Here is a 24800-nt window from a genome sequence, read left to right on the forward strand (position 1 = left end):
CTCTCAACTATATACGTTAGAAATACACTGCTGTAATTCAAAGTGTCTAGCATAAGAATAGACCAATACCTCTTAATTTCTTTGAGAAGAGGATCCCTCTAATCTTTATTTCCTTGCCAAATTCTTCAGGTCACATCTGATATTTCTCACTGTTGGCTGAAGTTAAGGTGAACCGTAGTGAAAGTAAGTTGTCTTCTAAGCTGGACTGACTTTTCTTTTGTGCTTACTCCTTGCATGTTTGTAAACTAAGGATATATAAACATTAGCTTTCCAGTTCTTTGGAGGATCTAGCTAAACTACTTCTATTCATTCACCGTCTCATGACAATTTTATTGAAGAATTAATATATTTTCTGAGTATTTTGATTTGACAATTTAGTAATTAGCTGAAAGCTAGAGTGATTCATAGAGTAGTTTAGGCATCCTGCAGAAATTCTCACTAAGGCATGTTTTTTCTATGGAGGGCTGACTTGTTCACTCCAGTCTATCGATGGAGTTGCATAATCCAGCTCATTCAACCCACAACGATGCTGCCCGAAACGGCGAGGGAGGAAAGATGAGATTCCTGTTTCTGCATTGTCATTGCTCTTCCATTGTGTTATATCTGCTCTCATGCCTATGTTACGTTGCTCACCTTTCTGTAGTTTCAGAAATACCAGACGTTTCAGAAATAACAGATCTTGTCACGGCTTACCTGACTACCACCTTCACCAGTATTAATACTTCCCACCATGCTGTTCAGCCATCTTCCCACTGACGGGTTTTTTTTAATCACCGCAGTAATTTTCCTAGTGTTCTTGTACACTAAAAGCAGATTAAGAGATTACATGAGCTTTTCTCAAATGACTCCATCATTTAACTTAAAATCTTTAGTTGTCTTGTTCTGAAGCCAGGAGGGTGATTTTGCTACTACACAAATGGAACTTGTCCTTCTGGAAGAATCACATTCCTGTGACTGCTTCCAAGTGGTCAAACTTCCCTCATGGGTTTTTACACCACCTGGAGAGCTCTTCAGTATTACTGGAATTTCACCTTCCTTTAGGGATAAGAGAATTTCAGTGGAAATCACCTAATCGCCAGATTCTTGTATTTTTCTGAGCATTGTGCACTTGTACAATTCTTCCTACTATCTGGCCGGCTGATTGTGAAAGAAGTTCAACGGATCTCCTCTGCAACCTAAAGTCTGTTTTTTGGTCTTTCTCTTAAAAGATGTTATTCCTTCTTGCTGACGTCCTATTGAGTGCCAGTTTTGTAGATCCTACATGAGAAAGATTTCTCCATCATTTAGCCTGACCTTTTCTTTGTAATGATCTTATTTTTTTCCCTGTTCTTTTTCTCTGCATCCTATATTCTGTTCTTTATACCTTTTGATACTCCTCTGGCTTCAGTAGGAGTGTTTTCATTATCTCATATTTTTCTAGGGCTAACTGATCATCCCTTTTTTGGTCCGCCTTTGTTTGCTAATTTCTCCTTTTTATTTCCCAGATGAGCAAACTTAACTGTTTTTCTCTGACTCCTTAACCGAACTTCTCTTGCCATGTAATTCCTGTCTTCAGCTGTCTTGTCCTGTGGCAAACAGTATTAAAGTGACTAAACATAGACAATTTTCCTCATTTGGATTCATAGGTGTTATAATTTCTACGGGTATATTATATTACTGTGGAAGGAAAGGTATATGTAATATTTATGTAAGGTGTTAAGTTATTGGTAAAAATGCAGTATCTTGGTTTAATTCAGAATTTTAGAAAAACTGAAAAATGAAAAAATAGCTTGGGGTGTTTTTTTCAGTCTGTCCGCACGTATTTTATACAGCATTCAAGTGCACCTGGGAGGGCAGAGTGCCGAAGACAGCAAGGTACTAAGCCAGTTGTATTGCTACAAAACAAAACAAATTGCATCTAAAATGTCCAGGGAAATAGTTTGCTGTGAAATTTCTTTCTGCATATCCACCATCTTCTTGGGATCTCTAAGAGAGGAGAGTCATCCTGCTCTTTCCCTTGACAGGTGTGTAAATTGAAGGGTAAGAGAACCTGGGCAAGGAGGGGATTCAAAGAAAGAAAGAAATCTCCCTCCTGCTGGGCATATAGGAAAATAGGAATCAAGAAAAGTTTAAATGAAAAGGAGATGGGGTATTCTGCATAGATTCAATTAATTACATGCAGAATAAATACTCTCTTCTCTATGGAAGCCATGTGCCTTCAGAAAGAAAAAAGGACAGTTAAAGAAAGGGTACATCTTCTTCAGTTTCAAATATTACACCTTTGAATCAGTGATGGATAATGTTAAAATATTTCCATTCTTTCAAAACAGTAAGATGCTGTTTGCAAGAGATATTAATGGACACCATTCTTTATCCCTGAGTGATGGAAAATGCCAGTATGTTATCATGTGTTTCTGATTACATACTTTCAATGTATTTTTTCCTCTCCTAGAATAACTTTGACTTCTTAGCCCTGGCTTTGAAAATATGTGGTTTTATTTCAGATTCTTTGATTATAATGCTTTTCTTTGATATGCTTGCTTTTGTTCTATATCTGAGTACCAGCAAGGCCTGTTACCAAGATGGGAAAGACAGAAAAGTAGTCTTTTTTGCAGTACCTCTGAACAATTTCTTCAACTTTATCTATGCAGCCTTTGTAAATGGAACTGCTACATCAAAGAATAGATATAATGTGGATGTATATAGGCTTTCAGGTGGTATGGAGAGCATCTATCTGAAATTTATTCTAATTCATGTAGGTTTGGAAAGGATTTTCTGTTTGCTTCCTCTATGGCACGGGATGTTCAAACTATCTTATCCTTGGTATTGTTATTTAGTATCAAATAGCCCGTACCAAATAAAACCAGAATGTATTTTTGGTAACTGAGGAACAGCAGGTTCTGGAGGGTTTAAAATAGATGACATACGATACCAAGAATAGCCCGGTGCAACTTAGCTGACCTGAGAAACTATTCAAAGAGCAAACCAAAATGGAGGGCAGTTCTATACTCCATGCCTTCACTAACATTTATTTTGCCATTTTTGCTTTGTTTTGCTTCAAGCTTTTAATTAAGATTTCCTTGGCTTTGCTGACCCATTTCTATATTGTTAAAGGCAACAGAAAAGAGGCTGCCAGGATAGCAGAAGAGATCTATGGAATAGTCCCAGGTAAAGTAAAAATATGGACACTCTAACATTTAAATGTATATTTGCTACAGTTTTGTAACTTGAGGATTTAAATCAGTGAGTTGACATGAAACGAGGACTCTGTGGCTAAATGCATGGGTGAATGTTTTAACCTGAAGTGCCTTCCATTTCTGGGGTCTTTACAGTGTCAGTATGTGTTGGCATGATTTAGGTGTGCAAAATATGAGACTCCAACAATTACCCAGCTAGAATGAGGACAACATTTGCTCAAGGCACTATGGTAAATAAAAAGATTGTTCTCGGAAGCAAGGCATTCTTTAGTGGGAGTTACAGATGGTTTTACTAAATAGCTAGCTTTACTGCCAGAGAATATTTAGGGAAAAGTTTTAGCATGTTGATTTTCTGAAAGGAGATACTAGGATATAACTAATAACTTTATGAATCCAAGCCAAGAACCCCTATTTTGTTAAATCAGATGATAAAAATGAATACAACTAAAATTATTCTGAAAAATATACAGCACAGGAATATATTGTATTTAGTAGGCTATTAGTAGGTCATTTATTTTTTGGGTTTTTTTCCAAGTGATTTTACTCCTTCACATCACTGACATAATAATGAGTAGACACGCGTTTGCATGCCCAGTAATTCCACTAATTAAAATGACACAGTATTTTAAATTTACTACTAATGAGGACATATTTTCCTACTTGAAGATTCTTATCAGCGTCGTAACATCACAGATTTTTATGTGACTCATTTGTTGGGCATCTTCTTCATGATGAATAGTGCCACCATGAACAGGCACATGAACGTGAGCAGAACGTGGGTGATATGAGATGGCCGCCCAAAGCAGAGAGATTAAGATCTGGCCAAGAGAAATACTGCAGCAAAGCATTTTTTACAAAGCTTTTATATACAGGCATGTCTGGGTTATTAATTTATTTGTTATTCTCCAGAATATAATTCCAATCATTTATTACTGTCATTTTTTACCAAGTGCCTTCATGCAATTGTAGTCAGACACATGGCAAACAGCAGATTTTCCGTCATGCAGGTTCTTATTGAGGTGCCTTGAAGTTTAGCAGACCACAACATATTTTTATCTGCAAGTTGCTATTTGCAAAAAGCCATTAAGGATAACCTTACAAAACATAAGATCATGTGATACCATTGCTGGGGCACTATATTGGATTACAGCCGGAGCTTCACAGCCTTTTCTCTTTGCAGTGAGGTAGCGCAGCAGCAGCAGCAGGGCTGCATGATTTACCCGTAGACATTTAAAAAGACACAGTGTTTTCAGACATGTCACTCACAACTGTGAAGGGAAGATGTGCCCCGTATGGGAACTATATTTGCCACACGTTTCAGGGAGGTAGGTTGCTGTGGCTAGCATGGAAGTATGCAGCAGCATGTGTTTTCACGGTGAGGCATGTGTGTGCATACACATGCATTTACAATGCATGTGTCGTGCACTTGCACATGCTATACTATGTGCGTAAAAGGTTAAATAAGGCACTGTAGCTCTGTTGTCTGAGTTACTTCTTCCTGAATCTTCCTGCTGTATAAGGGCCCTGGTTTTTGTCACTTGCAATGTCTTCTGACTTTCTGAACTGAGCTTGCCTATTTCAGTCACCAGCATGATGAGGGATGTGGGGGTTTTTGGATGTTTTCTGGAAAATGTTTCTCAGTCGCTACCTGGTTCCCATTTCCCTCATTTTGTCTGGTGCATCCTACTTGGTCCTTAGGAGCCTGGTTGTATATTGTGCCGACTGGTCTTTCCATGGTAGCTTCCTGCTTTAGGAGCCCAGAAACAGCTCCTTAAATAAATGGAAACAAAAGTAGTAACTATAGTTAAAACAGTAACCCCATGAGGTGAAGTGCATCCCGGTTCTCAGGTAACAAAAGGGGACTCCCTTGGCCAAGGCTGAAATCTCTGCTGCGCCCTTGGCCTCGAGTCCCCAGGGATGTGTCTGTGTCTCTCATTGATTTCTCCCTGTCTCGGGTAACACCTAAAATGGAGATAAATCACCCTTTTCATTCTCTCTGGTGTGCGGCGTAGCTGAAAAAATTAAACAGGACAAGGGTTTCAAATACAGTTCTCATGGGGTTGCTGTATAACAGAGCATGAATGCAAACATCGGTATTGCTTCTGTCCTGTGGCACTGTAAATGCAGCTGGCCTTTGGAGAAATACTTACCACACAGTGTCGTGGTATGGTTATACATTTTAATATAGGACAAGTAAATTTGCTCTCTACTGAGTTGCAGGGATTTAGCCTGGGCTGACTGACTACGCCTGTAGGTAGTAGCTAGGCTAAGGAATTTTTTTTCTTGACATATGAATAGATTAAGATAAGAAAAAGGGCAAGCTAGCCTACATGAAGGAGTCTGAACAGTTCAACATCTCAGAATGATTAAGGAAGAAAAGTAAAGCGTCAGGAAGCTTTTATTTTTCCATGTCTTTTCTGAAACCTTCTAGTGAGGAGGAGGATGAAACCTGTTACCTGGTAGCCTGAGCTGGAGGGTATTATTTATGAAATTGTCAGTTCAGGAAATAAAACTGCCAGGGACATGCCAGAATTCATTTGATGGACAAGTCATCCCCGCATCTCCCTGCTATGAGTCTCTTAAAAAAGTGCAAGAGAAGCTGGAATACAATTTGTGACAAAAGCTCCCTAGGAAAGTCGGAGGCTGATACGGTTTTGAATAGGAGAATTGTAGGGCTCTGAAGTCCCCGGGTGAGTCCCAGCAGCACAAAACTCGTGGGCTTTGCTGAAGCGTGTTTTTAGCTGTTTTTAGAAGTTCTGCCAAGAAGCTTTAGTTTAGCTCCCTTAGCGAGCGGCCAGCTTTCTCAGGAGCGCTGAGCCCTCAGCTGCTCTGCTGAAATCAGTTTGTCAGACGGCTTCACTGCTGACCCCACATTGATTTCAGTCCTGATCGGCGTTCACACGCAGCTGTCTTTACCCTGTCCTCCCAGGATCTGCTTTTGCTGCTTACCTGAATTAACTTTTATGCGTTTGCTGTTTCAGGCAGCTGGGCAGACCGATCCCCTCTTCATGACGCTGCCTTCCAAGGACGCCTCCTGTCTTTGAAAACCTTGATTGCACAGGTAAAAGCCCACAGGTGAAGAAAAGGTTGGGAAGCAGCGTAGTTTCTGTTGAATTGCATCTGTGAGTTGGTGAGCTGGTAATAGACTGCAGCAGGGCCTAAGAGATACAGTTGTATAAATAATATATCCGCATGCACGCCTTTGGGCATGTATTAGTTTGCTTAGTTAGGATGCTGGGGACAAGCCCAGGACAAAAACTGTTACAGCTTATAGCTTGCTGTATGGTAAACACTGATCCTTGCTCTCTTTCTCGATGATTGATAAACCATGCAAACTGGGCTTGAGGATAAGGGCAATATATGTATCAGCTATTTAAAAAAAACAGTAGAAAGCTGTAAAAGTACATCTTGCTTTATAAAACATCAAGCATGGTCTTCCTAAAGAGGGGCCTGTCAGCCTGAAACCCTCTGCTCTAAAAGGAACCAAGAGTTCAGGCAAAAGAAAAAGAGGAGGAAAGAATATACTAGAAAGGACAAGAAGCTGGATATGAAAGTGGGCAGCTGCAAAGGGACAGTTCTTCATGCTTTGCCAGCCATCTTCCTTACCACCTTTGCTTAAACTCAGTGCCCTCATCTGACACGAATGAGCAACTGTCCCCTACCCCGCCTCCCAGTCAAGACAACTGCAGGGACATTAATTCCCTGAGTGACTCTGTGGCTTGGCCATCAGACTTTTTATATTCAAGGTAAATAATTTTTACCAGTGAGGCCACAGCTTGAATGGACATCCTTCTCAAGGAGTGGAGCTGCCTGTGCGAAAGCCTCCACTCCAGACATCTGTTGAGGCATGGCTGCGGCTCAAAGAGGTTGATGCTTACAGCCAGTATTCCCCCTCCTAGTCCCTGATCCGTCCTTCCTTCACCTGCTGATATCAAATGATTTTTATGGAAAAGGAAGTGATGGAAGTTAGGGATTATAAGGAAGAGGGCTTATTCATTCAGGGTTTTGCTGGTTTTCTGACCCCCTCTATCTCCATTTATACTGACCTTACACCATCTTATTAGTGGGGCACCTGTGTTGTGGTTCTACACCAGATGCCCAGTTATACACTGGTCATAGTTATACACTGGAGAAGCACCGATGTTGTGGTTATACATCGTTTAGTTAATCCACCCTTTCTCCTTCTCCTGAGGACATTTAATTTTGGGAGTGAAGGATGAGGGTCCTTGCTGATGAAAAGAGATTGAGGCAGCAATGTCTGTAGAGACTGAATTGGAGCTGATTCACCACAGCTTGATAAATGTAGGGACAAAGCTGTTCATGGAGCAGCATAATCATTGCTCGTTGCTTCTAATATAGTTGCACTACTAGCCTAAAATTAAATATGGAGCTATACCTTAGGATATATGTGGGACACTCAGAAGTCTCTGCCATAGGACCACAGCTTTCAAGAAGCCAGTGAGGCTTCTGCTCCCCAGGGGATGCCTGGACAGAAGGGGATGATGGAGTGCAGGAGTTTTAAAAGAGCTCAAGAACTCACCAATGCCTGTTCTAGCACCAAAAGAGTTTGGTTTTTCACGTACATTGAAAACAAGGTTTAACATGACTGATGTTTGGCAAACAGCTATAGTAAGATCTATAACTCATTCTCTATTTTGTACTGCAAGGGATTGATGTTTTTCCCAAGATATCAGTACTTACTCTTTCACTTGCAATGACTGAGTTTCATTTGTTAAATATATATATTTGAATAATGATTGAGAATAGGTTTCCTTGTCAGGAGTCTCTAGAAGACATTCCTCTTGAAGGAATATGCTGATCATTAAGTATGAAACATCTATACAATTAGAAAACGGAATAATCTCAACATTTTTTCAACGTTTTATCTATTCCCCTGGCACTGATGTAATGTACGGGAAATTTTTAGCGACAGCTTTTACATTAATAATGCTTTCACACGACTGAAAAGCGATTTGGTTTCCTCTCATAGAATTTCTAGCTTAAAGTGATTACAGTGATTGCTTTTAATGCTCATTGCATCGGGACTGGTGACTTTTTTACAGTGTCACATTGCTCACAGAGACTTATTTCTGCCCATCGCATTTGCTACTGCGTACCAAAAAGTGCATTGCTGCCATCTTGTGAGCTGCCTTGTTTATAGCACATCAGGTGGAGACCAAGTGTGTTGCAAAATATAAGACATCAAGTGGAAAATGGAGCTGCTTCCAGACCTGTTCTCACACATGGCTGTAAAATCTTAATTAGCAGGAGATTTAGCTGCGTTCTGGGGAAAACGCATATGACCATTGCTTTCTCCTTGGTGAATGTGTCTGGTTTCTGTTTGTGCAGGAATAGATGTAAGAACTGTCATTTAGGGAAATACCTGTAATAAGACATTTGTAAATCGCAGTTCTTTCTTCCAGTGTAAAACATTTCCTGGGTGGGCAAATAAGGGGAACTGATTTGTGGGTGGGATTTGTCTCATCTGTCTTACGGGTTTACCAGGTACTTACTACCTCTGAGGGAAACACACTGGGCACCCCATATAGTCAGTGGAAGTATTTTTAGGACACGATTCCAGAAACAGCCGGTTTAGCGTGGGATGAATCATATCCTAGGGGAGCCTGTTTCTCCCCGCTGAAGGAGCCGAGGGCTCCAGCCAGAGATACCTATGCCAGAGGCATCCCCATCCAGGGAGGTGAATCCCACCAGCCGTAGCTCCTGGGGCCGGACTTAATAGGGAAGGTAATGCCACCCTTATAAGCTACAGAAATGCAATGTCTTCCCTGTGATTGGCCGTGCATTGTAAAGAACTAGAAATAGAAGGAATAGCCTGTCCTTGCTTCCCCTTCAACCCCATCACCAGCTGCTGTCTTTGGGGACGAGCACCGAAGCACTGAACAGCATTAATCCAACCCACGCACCTTCCCTGGGCACGCACCCAGCAACCTGGCTCTGCCCACCCTTTGCACCCGCGCCGGCCCCCGGCGAGCCACGTTGTTCGGGCAGGGCTTTCTCCTCACGCTCCCCGCGCTGCGTTGCAGGGTTTCGACGTGAACCTAGTGACGACGGACCGCGTGTCGGCTCTCCACGAGGCCTGCCTGGGCGGCCACGTCGCCTGCGCGAAGGTGCTGCTGGAGAACGGCGCCCAGGTGAGTCCCGGGGACATCAGCGGGGACAGGTGCTCCCGGCATCAGCGGGGATGTCGGGCGGGCTGCCCGCGGGGCAGGGCCAGGCTGCGGATGGACGGGAGCATCCCGGGCAGAAATAGGGAAAAATAAAACCGTGCTTTGTTTCCGTGGGTAATGGGTTTGCCTTCCCCCGGTGGCTGCTTGGGTCACCCCGTTACTCTGTTTTGTTTTCCCTCTGTGTGTGAAACGTAGTCACGATTGATGGAAAAGGACTGAGAGATGCTAGCTAAAAATAACCTTAAAGAAAATGACTTATCCCTTTTTTGCCTCCATAACGATCACTGGGATTGCCTCTGGTTTTCTGTGGGATGGTTTGGGAGTCTCACGTAAGTAAAAATAGATGTGCTTAAAGCAATGAAACATTTTATCTGCTAATAAAATAACATTTCCCCCAGTTGGACCTAAGGTAGAATACATGTTAAAAATGGAGATATAGGAACGGATGAATTTATAAGAATATATTTCATTCAGCTGGGTTTTCAAGTACAATTTATATGGCAAGAAACTGAGCAAAACCATAACAGGCAGTCAAGCTACCATCTGTAGAAGAAAATACATTTGTTAACTTCCTAACTGTATGCCAAATTTCAGTCCCTTAGAAAGATGACAGAAAAACCCCCTTCTGCTCAATTTTACTTATTTTACTTTACACCAAATTTACTTTGGTGTATTAATGACATTGCCTTTTTATGACTCAGAAAAATCATCTCTGACCTACCTGTTGCTTTCCTAAGAAATCAGCCTGTTCCTGGTATAATATATAGCTCTGGTCTTTTTTGGTTTTTGCTTTTCTCCTGCTCTCTGTTCGTAAATAAAGTCAACGGGCCATTGTCTAACTTCTGGGAGAAAACGTGCCATTCTGCTGCTCTCCTTTATTGCTGTACTCTTCTTTATTTCTTTTTTTTTACCAAACCATTTACTCCGCAACAGCTGTCTTACTGTTCTTTCCTCTTTTACCAGTTAAACCATTGCCCAGTAGAGAGGGAAAGCAAGGAAGTGATTTTATTCTTCGCTTATGTCCTTGCTTACCCTTGGGTATCAGCTTGCCTGAATTGCTGGCCCTGTCGTGACATGATGCTGATAGATCCCCAGTGCCTCCCACAGCTCCAGCCACATCTGCCCCATGAGACTGGGGGGAGGTGGGGGGCAATGATGGGCTGCAGGGCTGCAGCACGTAGTCTGTCTGAAATACAGATGCCCCCAAAGCATATCTATTTCTTTCCTTTTGTGGTTTTAGAAGCTGTGCAGGACGAGGGATAGTTTAGCTCAGCAATTAGCAGGACGGGAGGAAGATCAGGGAAGAGGCTGGGATCTGTAGTGATGATACTGTTGAAACAGAGTCTTAGTTGGAGCCTTGCAATTTCAGGAAGAGCGAGCTGCATTTTGGGCTCCAAAATCTAAGCAGGCAGATGTTCCCCATGCTGTGGTACCTGGTATCTCCCCATACCATGCCGCTTGCTCACCTCCTGGCCCTGTCATGATTATTTTCGAGCCAGGTCTGTTCCCCCCACTGTTTTCCCATGAAGGTGAGCAAGCAGAGGAGGCACCAAGGAGCAGGGGCTGCTTCCTCCAGGGTACCTGCCTAATCTGCAAGCGCAGCTCCACGTGGGGGAGCGTGGCCTCGCACTGGCTGCTGCACGCTTGGAGCCTGCTGAAGATGGCAAGGACTGAAACACTGGAAGTGGCAAGGACTGGCTTGTAATTGTGGGAAAAGCACCTTGTAGAAAACGGAGTTAACTCATACAGCATCGTAAACAAGTCAGAAGTTCAAATGAATAAGGACAAATGACATCTAGGAAGGTATCAACTGCAGATGGTCCGCTGCTGAATTACCCAGAATAAATCAGTATGTTCTTAAACATCACTTCCTTTCTCTGCTTTAAAGGCAAAATGTCTTGCTAGTTAAATTGTGTGAGCTAAGATATTTCTACCCTGATGCTCTGACCCCTTTGTGATGCAGCTCCTGTTCTTGCACTGGTAGCAAAGTCCCCAACTTCCCCGGTGGCCCAGGACTTCTCCAGCCCTTCCTCTCCCATCTCTTTCCTCTTCCCCCTGATTTGGAAATCGCACAAATTGCCACGTGCTTGCATAGTCCGTTGCTCTTCTCCAGTGTGCCACAGAATTAAAGACATGCAGATTTGCTGCATGAATTGCTTCTGAGGGCTTGCGACGTAGTTAAACATAGCAGCTACGGAGCTGTGCACAACACAAGGCAGGGACTGCTGTCCCAGTGGAGAACGGCGGACGGTGGTTCTTGCCAGGTCTTTACATCAGAGGCGGAGGAAGGAAATTCTTTCTCTCTTATACACACACATACACACACATGCATATAAACACAAACTCTTTCAAGTTCCTTTTCTGTTTGGGATTAAGACTGTTTCTGTGAAAATTTCTTTTGCTGTAAATGTGTTTTCAGGTGAAAGTATTAAACATGAAGTAAATGTCTTCATTTAAAAATGCTATTTTCATCTGAGTATATTCTGGCTTTGGGTTGGTGCAAACTAGACGGTTATGAAGATACTCAAGTTCTCCGCATAAAAAAACCCTAAAATCTGCATTTTCTGAGCGACTCTAAGAGGAGCATTCACAGCAGGCAGTGTCGCTGCCTTATGGCACTAGCTATCCGGGAAAGAGGGCAGACCTCAAAGGAGAATGTTATATATGCTGTGGCACAACATATAACTCTGAAAGTTGTTAACAAAACCAATTCCGAAATTAAACAAGACAAGTGTCTTTTTCTGGCGCATTTCTGGTGTGCACATGAGGCACGCTGCAAGGGCGTTCCTCTTAAATCGGATTATCCTGAGCGTCTCTTGCTGTTCCAGGTCAACGCCGTCACCATCGATGGTATCACTCCTCTGTTTAACGCCTGCTGCAGTGGCAGCGTGGCCTGCGTCAACATGCTGCTCGAATTCGGAGCCAAGCCACAGCTCAGGAACCACCTTGCATCGCCCATTCACGAAGCGGTCAAGAGAGGTAACATTCAGGCTGTGAGTGAAGCTAATAATAACTAAGTGAGGAATACATATTTTACTGATGTTAAAATACTTTTCAAAAAAAGACTTGTCCGTACTGGTACGGATAAATAGGCTTGACTTATTCCCAGCTCTTGCTCCTCCTTGGTTGTATCTGGGTGTATTCTGCTCTACAGCACTGCAGTGATGGCTCTTCTTCTCCCCACAGGTCACAGGGAGTGCATGGAGATCCTTCTGGCCCATGAGGTTGACATTGACCAAGAAGACCTGCAGCATGGGACCCCACTCTACGTGGCTTGCACGTACCAGAGGACAGACTGCGTCAAGAAGCTTTTGGAGCTAGGTACACCTGGAAAAGGGGCCAGGGGGGAGCTGTGGTGGTGTGAGACAGTGCTGCTGGTCTCTCCGGGCTGCCTCTCCACCGCAAACATCATGGGTTATTTCCACAAGAGGTGTTTGGGCAGCCCAAATCTGTGAGATTTGTTTGAGGTTATTAAAAATTTCACCTGCATTCATGAAGAATTTACAATTTCCTCAGTAAAAAAAGCCCTAATTACAGAGATTTCCCTGAGACTGTCTGAATGTGAAAATAAAATACTTTTAGTTTTCTAGAATGATAACAGGAAGCACCGACAACGCTGGCTAATATTAGTGACCAAAATCAGCTCTTGATTATGATAAACTGCCATGCTAAGCATTAACTTCATCTGCTTCTCAGAGGGTGATGAAGACAGCAGTAAAGCTACTTGAAAGAATAATCACTGCAGGTCCAGGCACAGCCTATGAGCTAGCATAAATTTTTGCTGTCAGTGTACATTAGCTGACTTACACCTGCTTGAAGTGTGGCCCTGCTGTGCCTGGAGAGCCCCAGCAAGCATTTCGCTTGCTGTGCTCCCGGAGTTACTACAATGAGATACCTAAAGGGTCTTTTTTCCCCCGGTAATTAACTGAACATAATCTATGTTAGATTTTATGTTATTAACAAATTTACAGAGCATATGGTAGGCTTTGAACATCTATTGGGTTGAAGGTCAAGCTGCTGAGTTCTGTCCATCGCAGACAGGGTTTAGTGGCTCAGAGGACATTTATACAGCAGGTATTTGACCTGCTGAGGTTTGCACTGCTGCTGTTGAGAGAAATGAGGGAGGCCTGTATGCCATCCATCCCCTTCGTTTATTGAGGCTACTGGTGGAAAGCAGCCCGTGTGATGTGGGTTCGGGCAGTTCCTGCTGCCTCCTGGATCTGACCGCGCGCTCTTGTTCACTCAAGGAGCCAACGTTAACGTGGGGAAGCGATTAGACACCCCCCTCCACGCGGCAGCAAGGAACTCCAACGTGGAGGTAGTCATCTTACTGACAGACTATGGTGCTAACCCGAAATGCAGAAATGCTGAACTCAAATGTGCCCTGGATCTTGCCGTACCCAACAGCAAAGTGGAGCAGGCGCTTCTGCTTCGGGAAGGTAATGGTTTCCTTTCTTCTTCTCTTTTCTTAGGTAGAAGAGTATTTATTTCCTTTACCTAAGTACATTTTCTTAACTGCTTTTATAAGTAATGCTCTATATGAGTTCTCTTAGCTTCTCTACCCATTTCAAGCCTGCCTCACGTGACACAGAAATGAGTAGGAGATCTCTGTTTTGTTGCTAGATCTGCCACCAAGTGTCAGGGTTTCAGTGGGTAAATTGGTCAGTTGTTCTGTGCTTTCTTTTCCTGTCTACTGAAGGAAAATTATGTTTATTTACATATTGGGACTCTAAGGATTAAAAACTGCCATGAGAGTTTATTCACTGGTAATATTTTAGTACCAACATCTTGTGTTCAGCTTAGCACTGTGGCTCAATGTCCTGCTTTGCTTCCTGCAGAAAAAGCGGCGTAAGCGTGTGTGCCCTTGGTCACCAGGAGAAAGCAGAGCTATTTGCCAGGTGCCTATTCGGCTTCGCGGCACGCAGCTCTTCCATGCGGTTCATGGGGCTGCAAACCCAGCACAAACCAGCAGTACCCTTTGCAGCTTACTTTCAGCCTTCCTACAATATTTCTGATTATCTTTCCAGCCTATGGGAAGAAACTTCTGAGCGGAAATGAATCTAGATCCTCTTGTGCCATTTTCACCTGTACCACATGCATCCAGAACTTGATGCATCCCGTAGCAATATCCCTGCGATGTGGACATGCTGAATTTAGTTGTGTCCCCTCCCGCTAACCTCTGTGTTTCGCAGCTCTCTGGTACCCTGTTAGTCGGTCTATGCCCCCTGGAGCTTTGCCGGCAGGGAAGGTGGATGGTGCTTCCCCAGCCTGCCGCCTTCCCGGGCACAGCTCGCTTCCCACCAAGGAGCAAAGCACGATGTGCACAGAGAGCCCGCTTCCAGCTGCAAAATAGCTCTTGGATGGTAAATTAATATTGTCAATGATGTGCATAGGCTTTGTGCTGGCCCTCTGCACACAGGCGGGTCTTATAGAGGAAATGAAGCATTGGCTTAATATCCCTCTGCCCTACTCCCTTTCTCCATGGCTTTTCATGCAGAGCTTTAATTTGTCATGTCTGAAACCTTCTGGGAGGACTTTTGCTTGAATGCTTCTTACCTCTTGTGACTTCTGTCCTCGTATCTGAGATGTTCAGAGCTCAGCGATGGCAGGCTGCATGAGCAAAGGCAGTGCTTGCAGTTGTCCTGCTCCAGTTGCCCTGTGTGACTGAGAATTTGCGTAGATAAAGAAATACTGCAATATAAATAATTTTCTCTTCCTGAACCTTCTTTTTGATTTCCCCTTTCAGCTGGTCACCCTCTCCTCCCTTACAGTCAGAGGCACTATAGGGCACTTCAGCTCCTGCTGGCTCTTCACTTTTCAGAAACGAAGTTTCCTCGGTTTCCTCAACTATCCCCTCAGTCCCGCTTTCAGATTCTTTGCTGTACCTAACATCTGCAACTGCCCTTTTCCCCTACTTCTGTGTTTTCTTAGGCCCTTCTGTTTGAAATAAGCACCCCAGGGACTTCTCTTGAAAAGTTTTCTTTCTACCCCCTGACTTTTCTCCTGTGGTTACTTAGATGGCTCCCTTTAATTGCTCCTCTTCCTAGCTATTAAGTGATGTGAAATATAAAATGTTTCTGTTTTCCTAAATGCTTTGGGAGATGGTAGCTTCTTTCTTCACTTCCAGTGACAGTAGTACAAGTGGTCTTTTCTATATATCCCGTATTTTTCTATTAATTTCTTCTCAGAGGGGGCATTATCAGCCTGTTTAGGCTCCTAAATTTTCCTGTAGTAAAAGCACAGGTTATGAAGCTTGCCTGGAAGGTATAAGGACAGGCTTTTAAACACATCTCTACCCATTGCTTGCGAAACACTGCTGTGATCGCTACTGTTTGGCCAGAAACTGGAGGGGCAGGGCTGATCCAGGACTCAAAAACTGAGCACCTCGGAGGAGGTGTAAAGGTTCAACCTGGAGCAGCTCCAGCAAGAGGGAAGCGAAGGGGAGGCAGGGACACGTTCACTAGCAAGTTGCATTTGCACGTGCAAGCATGAGATTGCAGAAGCGACGGAACCTCATTTCCAGTGGGTTTGTGCCTGCTGTGCCCCTCACCAGACCCGCCGCGGGGTGGGCTGGGGGCACCTGCCTCGTCGCCCGCAGGGAAGCCACCGGGGCAGCACTGCGGTGTGCGGTGCCGTGCAAGCCACTGCCCAAGCTGGCCTCCCCATCCTCCCAATGAGTCCTCCGACAGCTTTCTACCATTGGGCTCTACGATGTTTAACAAGGGTTTACCATATGTGTCAACCTTTCCCTCAGGGCAAGGGAAGGGCAAAAAGGCCTCTCATCTTTTTATTATTTATTTTTTATTTTATATATTTTTCTAGTTTAATTTTATATTTTATAATATATATATATATATTTATTTTTTTTTACCCTGAGTGCCTTTTTGCACAAAACTTTTGGGGACTTTCTATCTTTGAGATGTTTTCCTTTCAGTCAGACTTAATTAAAATTGGACGACACATTAAGAAATTATTTTGGGGAGCACTGATAGGCTGACTGACTACATACATAAATATTCAGAGACAGTGTGGTCATGTAAAAAGGCTATATTGCAGTTACTATTTGTGCAGGTACCTGCTGAAACACCAGCGGTTGGAAGAAGCATGTTCTGTATATATGAACAACTAACTGTATTTGCCATATCCACCCTATTATGTCTGGTTTACACTGAGAGCACATCTGCAGCTCCCCGTAATCCCTCTTGTCTTTATCCTCCCAACACTGCTGGGAGTTGTCTTATTTCCTCAGCAAGGGCTATGCATCCTGGTGCTCTCTCTCCAGTGCCGAGTGTGTCTACACCATTCTAAGTATTTGCTCAAGAAAAGATGCAGAAAACCCTAGCCATGCATGCAGAAAAAGGTTTTTACTGCTCATAGTTTTCAGATTGCTGAACAAATTTTGACAACATAAGTTAAATATGAACAATAATGTATTTAGCTCTCCCTGACTTCAGCAAGTCATTGTGTAGTGCTTGATCTGATTTGCAAATCTCGCTGGTGTTTGTTGCTTTCTGACTTATACTGGTGGTGGGGTTGGGGGTCCTTGTTCTTGCCTTTTTTTTCTCCAGGTCCTGCCAGCCTTGCCCAGCTGTGCCGGTTGTGTATCAGAAAGCATCTGGGTCGGTCGTGCCTATATAGAGTCCACAAGCTGCACCTGCCTGAGCCACTTGAGAACTTTCTCCTTTATCGATAAGTCTGTGACTATCTTTAAAGAAAGAGGAACAAATGGTTGTTTACTCCAAAATTATTATATCAAAGAAAAAAAATCAAAGACATCATTTACTGTCTACTGTGGATACCAAACATTAGCTGCTATGTGACAGTGCAAATTGAAAACACCTTTTCACAGACAGTGAATGATATTATGGATACAGTTCCCTCACAGTGTATTGCCACATCCATTTACACCAGCCTGAGAAGTTGTAATACATGAACAGCTCGCTTGACATGTGTTTGTAGATGCACACGCACACATCCACCCACCCACAGGCGCACACAGAGATTTCCCCTGCATTTAGTGTTATATTTATTCCTGTAGTATCTATGCAGCTTCTTCCTCTTGTCTATTCAATCTCACTGTCAAAATCAAGGTAGTGGCTGTTATTCTTCCACTAGTATGAGAGTGAAAGTCTTCAGTGCCCAACGTCAGCCGTATATAATATATTGCACATCTTTTGTCAGCTTTGACTTTGCATCCTGCCACCTCTTTCCCGTGGTCTAGTGGAGCTGTAGCAGCTCCCAGCAGGCTCGGGCTGTCCAGCCACCGTACGTCCCCTTGCCCTGAGCCCAGCTGCCCCCAATGCTAACATGTCTTGTCCTCTGAGGTGCAAATGGTGCTATCAAAGCAGATGCAGGAGTTTGGAGTAAGCCCACAAAAATGTGTGAAATTCTTAAAAAACCCTTCATCTCTTCCAAAAGAAGTCCTAAGCTATATCACCTGAGATCTGGCTGTGTTCATTACATGAACTATTTTTCTTAGCTGAATTCCAGTACAGAGCTGCAAATGTTTTCACAGGCACAGCAGGCCAGCTTTCAATGTCTGTCCTTTGCAAGGTTTAAAGATAACCAAAGGAATGAGTTGCTTCTCTTCTTTTGGGCGTTGCATGCTTTGACGTTTCTCAAGATAAGTCCTCGGACTGCAGAGCAAGAGAGAAGCAGGGCCCCTAAGGATGGTTGTGCATCACTTAAATGTTCTGCTTGATGGATATTGCTCGCCAGGAGGAGAAGTTTGCAGGCTTGTCTGCTCTCTCATCCCCAACTCTAGAGACCTGCATCACCTTCCTGTGGGAAGGGATTTTTAGAGTGTTATGACTTTGCCCATTGTGGTATTAGTTTAAATATCATCAGGGTTAGTAGCTTGGACACAGCAGAGCTAAAAATGTGCACCTCTTTGAGTTGAGAAATGTGGGATACAGCGACTGGTGCAATGCCCGCGTGGCTCTGTAAAGGTTTGTTTATTTTTCCCGTTGAGGTTGTTCTGACGGGAGAAATGTTTCTTCAGACCCGAGTTTTGGTAAACTTCTGCCATGAGACAGGCAATGGTGTTTCACTAGTTGTAGTAAAACGGGAAACAGAGGTAAAAGGAGAATCTGTCTCCACTTAGCTCAACTTCACAGGTCCGAGAGGCTGATGACACATTTTCAGGCTATGAGACATAGTGGTTTTATTATGAACTATGCATGCTGGTACCAATTTTCACTGCCCATACATCTTAAGTCAGGGGGAACTGGCCTGCTGGAGGCTTCCAGCAGCCTTGAGCTCCTGTCCCTGCTCCAGCAGCAGCAGCAGCCTCTCTGGTTTGATGCTATTCCCTTAATTTCACCATGACAGTTTCCCTCTGAGACATAGGTCTAACTTTTCCCGTACTTTCTTACAATTAATTCAGCACACGTAAGACAAATTGTGCTCCCAGCAGTTCATGAGACTGGACCTGCAATGTTACAGCCAAAAATGAATGTAGTTTTCAGCCTGTGTTTGCACATATTGAATGCTATCTGACAGCAAGAACTATCGCCCATAAAGCTGTCAGTGACATGAATGACCTTGTATAGTACAATGTATCATGAATCTCAGAGACTTGAACTCTAAATTCTCAAGAGCCTCTGAAAATCAAATACCATCAAGAAAGAAATGTCTATATTAATCTGATGTCAGCAGATCTCTCTCAGTCTTACCTTTACTGCCAGCTCACCTGCTCTGTTTATGAGGTGGCAGTCAGAATACCATCCGCTATCTAAATAGAGAGGCAGAGCCTCAGCTGTGTGGGTTGTCAGACTTGCATTGCAATCAAGGAGCTATGGCAATTTATGGGATCTATTTCGGAATGTGTAATACTGAATTGATTTCCTACTGCGATCATCAATGAAAGAAGTATTTCACTTGCATAGGATTTTAAATTGAAAAAATGTATCTTCATTAAGGAAATGCAAAGTCTATTCAGCCTCTCAGAAAGGTTTATGTTAAGAAGCAGCAGAAGCTGCCCTATTTTTATTGCTGATATTAGCTTCCCATCAAAAAATCACCTCACCTTTGCTTGCTCCGGGAGACATCATCCTTCCTGAAATTCTGTATATCAGAGAGTCTGGACAGAACAGAGCCTTAATAAATCAGAAGAGAAGCTCAGAAGTCCTGACGTTAAGACAGTTCATTAGAAACTCTACCTAGACTTTCTTGGTCTTATCTCAAAAGATTAAGTTACCCATTTAATTTTCATTGACTGTGCTTTGTGTTGTAACAATGCACGGAAATATTACAGAGGAAATAGCTGGAGAAGGTATTTCTTTTTTTTTGCAAATATGCTGTCTCATGTGAGGATAGGGAAGGACTGGGACAATTTGCTAGGAGACTACTGAATCTTGTTGGTGATTTTTTGGAATGAGTTTGAAAAACATCTGTCGGATGTGGATACAGCAGCTTTTCCCCAGGGAGGAGAAGGGCTAACTAATCTCACAAGGTCTCTTTCCTTCAAAATAGGTGGCATCTTCTCATTCAATGATCATTGACAGAAACCAGTTATTTGGGTAAAATATGGTTTTCCTGGGAACACAGACATTTTTCTGTGCTGCAATGTCCACTACTATACCACATCTGTATGCCTTTACCCCCAACAACTGCCAGTACTATCTGCCTCAGTGAAAAGTGCTACCTATCTCAACAGGAATAATTACACAATATCCTGGCTATTGGAAAAGTTTTTCTGAACCACAAACACTTACTGATTCTTAGTACAGACACTGACTTGTAGCGTAAAGTGCAAGCTTGGGCTATGGATGCTCACTAGCCATAAAGTGCTTGGTCCTGGGATATTTTGCAGGAGTGGCTTAAATAGGTTACTCATGTACAGTATAAAACCAAAAGACTTCCTTTTATAATTCTCAATCTGTTGGGCCACTTTTCAGTTTTCTTATCCATATATTATGAGAGATCCAGTGTGCACTCAGAAATGCCAGTGATGAGGACCTCACAGATCTCAGCCTAATCAGATGTGGGCTTCAAGCCATCATTAATTACTCACTATATCTCTATCATTGCTCATGATCCAAAGCAAAACAAAATTAAATGGGCTTTGTATCAGCCCTGTCTTTATCTTTACTCTAAAATAAGCAGCCTTCATATCTACATTATTTCTACCGGTAGATGCATTCTTATGTCTCAAAGCATCTTTGCAATCCTTTTTTTTCCCCCCACTGTATCTTTTCTCACACCACTAAGCTCCTGTTCATAGGCATGTCTTTCCTGATCATCTTTCTCCTGGATTCACATATTTCTCCTCTGTCACTAAGAAAATAGTTTTTAGTTTCCTCCTTGAGGAGTCTAACTCTTCAACAGCAGGCATTTTAGCCAAGGTCAACCTGTCTCCTTGTTGTCTGTGTTATTTCTCTTGCTTACCAGGCTGCTGTGTTGGGGTCCCCCGCTCCGAACCTGCACACCTCAGCCCTCCCTAGCCCCAGGGGAGGGCACTTGTGTTCAGAGAGCCGTCAGCCCCATGGCACATGTCCTGCTCACAGGCTCCTCAGCTGGCACATCCTTGTGGGAGCAGGACTGTACTGGCCACCATGTTCACGCAGAGCTGGAGCAAGTCATTTTGCCGTGCCGGGTGCTGTCTGGGCTAACTCCAGGCACAGCACCACTACTTGCTGGCTGGCTGGCTGCACATAGCCCCTTTTCTCTGTGCTGTTGTTGTTCTACACTTTGCACTAATTTGTAAAGACAGTTGTGGCAATGCTCTTCTTGCTCTGCCCTTCTTGCTGTCCCAGCAACCTGGCCAAAAACCTGGCTCCACAGGTTTCCTTCTAGCTTGAGAGTACTTTTTCCCAGAGTCTTATCTGCAAGCAGTCTGGCTAATGGGACACCTCCTCAGGGACATACAGCAGTGAAAATAAATAGACCAACACATTTTGAGAGGGTTTAATGAACAATGTTCCGCACAGTCGGCAGGAAAAGAAAAGTTACACTCTAATTTGGCCCCTAAAAGATCCCTGTTTTGGTCTCCTGACCAACCTGTTGGGTTCAAGCTGACCTCTGCCTCCTGCAGTGCAACCCTGCTATTGGCATTTAACAACCCTCCATCCTCTCTAGGACTCAACTTTTCACAGCAGATGTGCCAGACCCTGATTTTCTGCCTGTCCAGCTGAGTCTCCCATTCACAGAGTGAAATTAAAAAGGGGGGGGAATGCTAAGCTGCTGAAACTTGTGTCAGAGCTGAAATTCCCCACACCTGCCTTGAAGTGCCAACATCCCACCTTCCTGGACAGACACAGGAGGCTGTCCGTCCATCCATCCACCTGTGTGCTCCCTCTTCTTGTGACAGGACGTGTCCGTGCCACTTTAGACACCGGGACTGGGAGCTCATCTCCTCCTAACTCCGTCTTCCCCCAGGGAACTCGAGCCTGGTCAACATCGACCTCAAGGCATTTAGACTTCTTCTCACCACCCATGCTAGAAATCAGTGATGTGCTGCCCCTGTGCAAACCCTTGCAAAGGGGGTCAGCGTCCCCTCCATCCCACTTTCTGTCCTCCACTTGCTATCTGCTCTGCAGGGCAGGAGGCACAGGGGCTGCCCACACCTTTCTGTCCCAAACCTGGCCTCTGTCTCCTGCAGCGCAACTCTGCTATTGGCATTTAACAACCCTCCAGTCCTTATTGGATTGAAAATACTTGTGGTGTGTCCCAGCTAGGGCAACTCTGATACTAATGAAAATAAAACACATTCACTGACTCTTAGTTGAAAAATCTGGCTGACCTATATGCTGGGTGACAGTTCATGATGCCTTTGTACATTTTTTTTTCAGAAAGTAATCTTTTTCACATGCCAATTGCTCCTCACTGTGATTTTTTTTAATGCTGCACAAGAGGTGTTTAATACATTAATATTAAATACAGATGATTCCACACAGACCTTCTGTCTGATTTGATTTCTATTTCTTGAAAATTCCTTTGTCCTTAAATTCTATACCATTTGTAGAAACTCAGGATGCACATTGCAAGTGAATGGAAAACTACCTCGGGTTTGGAATTGAAAAGTCTTCAGTAAAAGGTACCAGGAATTGTGGAAGAAAGTGTAATTTGCATATTCAGTTGAGAATAACATCTGGAAGGGGAGAGAGAGAGGAATCAGGAGAGCATGCCATTCTAGCATTTTATTTAACAAGTCAGCCAAAGCAACACATTAGTCGGCAAACCATTGCAACTAATATATATACTTACTAGCAATGGATAAAGGTTCACATGTGTGAAAGATTTTGAACTTATTTTTCAGTGAATTAAACTTAACATATCCAGAACTTTCATTCACAGCAATCGGAACAAAACTATTGTAAATGCCAAAACCCAGCACATACAGCAATTTCTGTCATTATGCACCTAGTCTGTGGTATTATCTTCTTCTAGTTTGGGTTACTAGAATCATAAACACTAACTTGGCTCACTTTCATTCAAGTGCAAAACTGAGGTCAGAGAAATACAATTATGTTCCAGCTACGTAAAAAAGTAAAGTGATTTTGGTATTTATGGTAGCAAGGTATTTAATGCTTTTAGATACAAGATGTGCCGAACTCTGTGGTGACTAGGAACCGGGAAAAATGAGACTCCCAAACCAGTCTTTGTGGGGAAGGGAGGGTTTGGCTTTAAACCCATGGTTTTTTTAAACAACCTAATGGAATAATATACAGGGCTTTCAAGTTTGTCCTTTCCCCCAGATGTAGAGATTCAGTGGAAAAGATCTGAAGATGGTGAGAGAAGAAATATCCTGCTCCTTAGTAGCTTTTAAGGCCTGGAGACTGCGGCTATTTCATCTGATCTCCTCTGTAATGCAAGCCACAGGACATGACCCAGTAACTGCACTAACCAGGACCGTGCTTTGGACTACAGCGTGTTTTACAAAACGTAGAGGTCAAGCAGGCTCCCCTGTGCATCCGACCTCCCGGGAGCTGCTCCGCCGCTGTTAGTGCCCCAGCCCCGGGGAGGTGGTGGGATGAAGGGTTGTCTTCTCCTTTGTGTACATCTGTCCTTGCCCAGAGCCAGGAGCTGCTGCCGCACTGCCACCAGCGAGACGGTGCACCATGCTGGAGGGTGATGCTTGGCCAAAGCTTGCTGAGTTAGTGCCTGTGATTCTGGTAACCCAAACCTGCAGAAAATAAGATGAAAAATAAGGTCAGTAATGACAAAAATTGCTATATTGACTATGTGGTGGGTTTTCTGGCATTTGGTAGGTGAATTTTGCAGCATCCTGCCATATTTTTAGCTGTACGTTACCAGGGACTTGCTAGCAGTATGTTTTTGTGGTGGATGGTTCATTCTGTGCCAGGTCTACCTGCTGGCTATAGAGGTTAACGTGCTGTAACAGTTTAGAAATTAGGATAGGAAGGGAGGGACATTTAGAGATTTCCAGGGAAAACTTGTTTTAACATTTATTTTCTGTTCTATGAGTGTTTGTGAGTAAAATGTGCTTTTTACTCTTAGGAAGAGAAGAATTAAAGAATCCATAGGCCTTATGACTTTCTCATTGTATGATGCCCATGTCATGCTCCACCAACTTCACAAACATTAATCCCAACTTCTTTTTTTTTCTGGGGTGGTGAGAAACATGCATTATGCTTTGTATTTGGAGAAGGGAGATGTATGAACTTACTGAATCCTGGAGAAAGTTAGTTTAGAGCTAGGATGTTAAAAATCTTTGTTCCCTGCACTCTTCTCACGCTACATGCTGACTAAATACCTATTTTACTCTTGTCACAATGAACGAGCAGCTATAGGTAGTGACAATGGCCCTGTGTTTGTTTGAAGCCTGGTGTAGCAGTCCCCATGAAGGTGATAGGGTTTATTAACGGTGGAAACAAGGCATATTTTTTCATGTTTTATGCATTAACAAACAAAAGTATACCAACTAGTTATGGCAACAGGGAGAGAAGTACTAAATAAAGAATATTAATAGTAGTGTAACACTGGCTGAGGACAGGGAACATGATGGGGGCATGGAACACGCAGTGACTAAAAAGTTCAGCAATTTACTACATTTTCAAATATTAAATCAGGGTATAGCTATCTCCAAATAAGCTTCAAAGAATACGTCCACTTTACAGATGGACCTTTGTGAATTGCTAACTCCTTAAAGATCATCCCAAACTCTGCCACTACTGTTCCCTGTTCCCTGTTTAGGCTCTGCCTAAACAGAGCCACTACTGTTCCCTTTTCGTGCTGTCTCCATCACAATGTAAGCTGAAACATCTTTAAGGACGCTGGCCCAGAGGCACATCCTTTGCTTATTATTTGTATCTCATTATCCTGCAGAGAGATGCTTGCAGGACAGAGCAGTTTCAGAAGGTGAGTTTCTGCTGCCTGTAGCCTGAGATGTGTATAAAGATACTTTGGCTTTGTCCCAGGAGCTTTTTGCCTTTCATCACTGAGTACCTGTCAAAGACCACTCATCCCCAAGTAT

The 24800-nt window shown here is 43.4% G+C and overlaps 1 protein-coding gene across 1 annotated transcript; it reads left to right on the forward strand.

The window, feature by feature from the left end:
• The first annotated feature begins 2949 nt into the window (after nucleotides 1-2949).
• ASB11 (ankyrin repeat and SOCS box containing 11) lies at nucleotides 2950-22215 on the forward strand. The gene is made up of 7 exons (XM_075522042.1): nucleotides 2950-3147; nucleotides 6158-6237; nucleotides 9221-9328; nucleotides 12193-12343; nucleotides 12551-12685; nucleotides 13612-13803; nucleotides 16933-22215. The coding sequence occupies exons 1-7, from the start codon at nucleotides 2970-2972 to the stop codon at nucleotides 17055-17057; spliced, it is 969 nt and encodes a 322-aa protein (XP_075378157.1). The 5' UTR covers nucleotides 2950-2969; the 3' UTR covers nucleotides 17058-22215.
• The last annotated feature ends 2585 nt before the right edge of the window (nucleotides 22216-24800 follow it).

This window comes from Mycteria americana, chromosome 1, assembly GCF_035582795.1.
Source record: "Mycteria americana isolate JAX WOST 10 ecotype Jacksonville Zoo and Gardens chromosome 1, USCA_MyAme_1.0, whole genome shotgun sequence".
In the NCBI taxonomy this organism is placed as follows: Eukaryota; Metazoa; Chordata; class Aves; order Ciconiiformes; family Ciconiidae; genus Mycteria; species Mycteria americana.

Bases quoted from the DNA above. Each gene is read 5' to 3' on its own strand.
- ASB11 (XM_075522042.1), top strand. From the start codon at position 2,970: ATGGAGGGCAGTTCTATACTCCATGCCTTCACTAACATTTATTTTGCC. The intron at 9,329-12,192 runs GTGAGTCCCGGG...TTGCTGTTCCAG, and splicing joins TGCTGGAGAACGGCGCCCAG to GTCAACGCCGTCACCATCGA. The intron at 12,686-13,611 runs GTACACCTGGAA...TGTTCACTCAAG, and splicing joins CAAGAAGCTTTTGGAGCTAG to GAGCCAACGTTAACGTGGGG.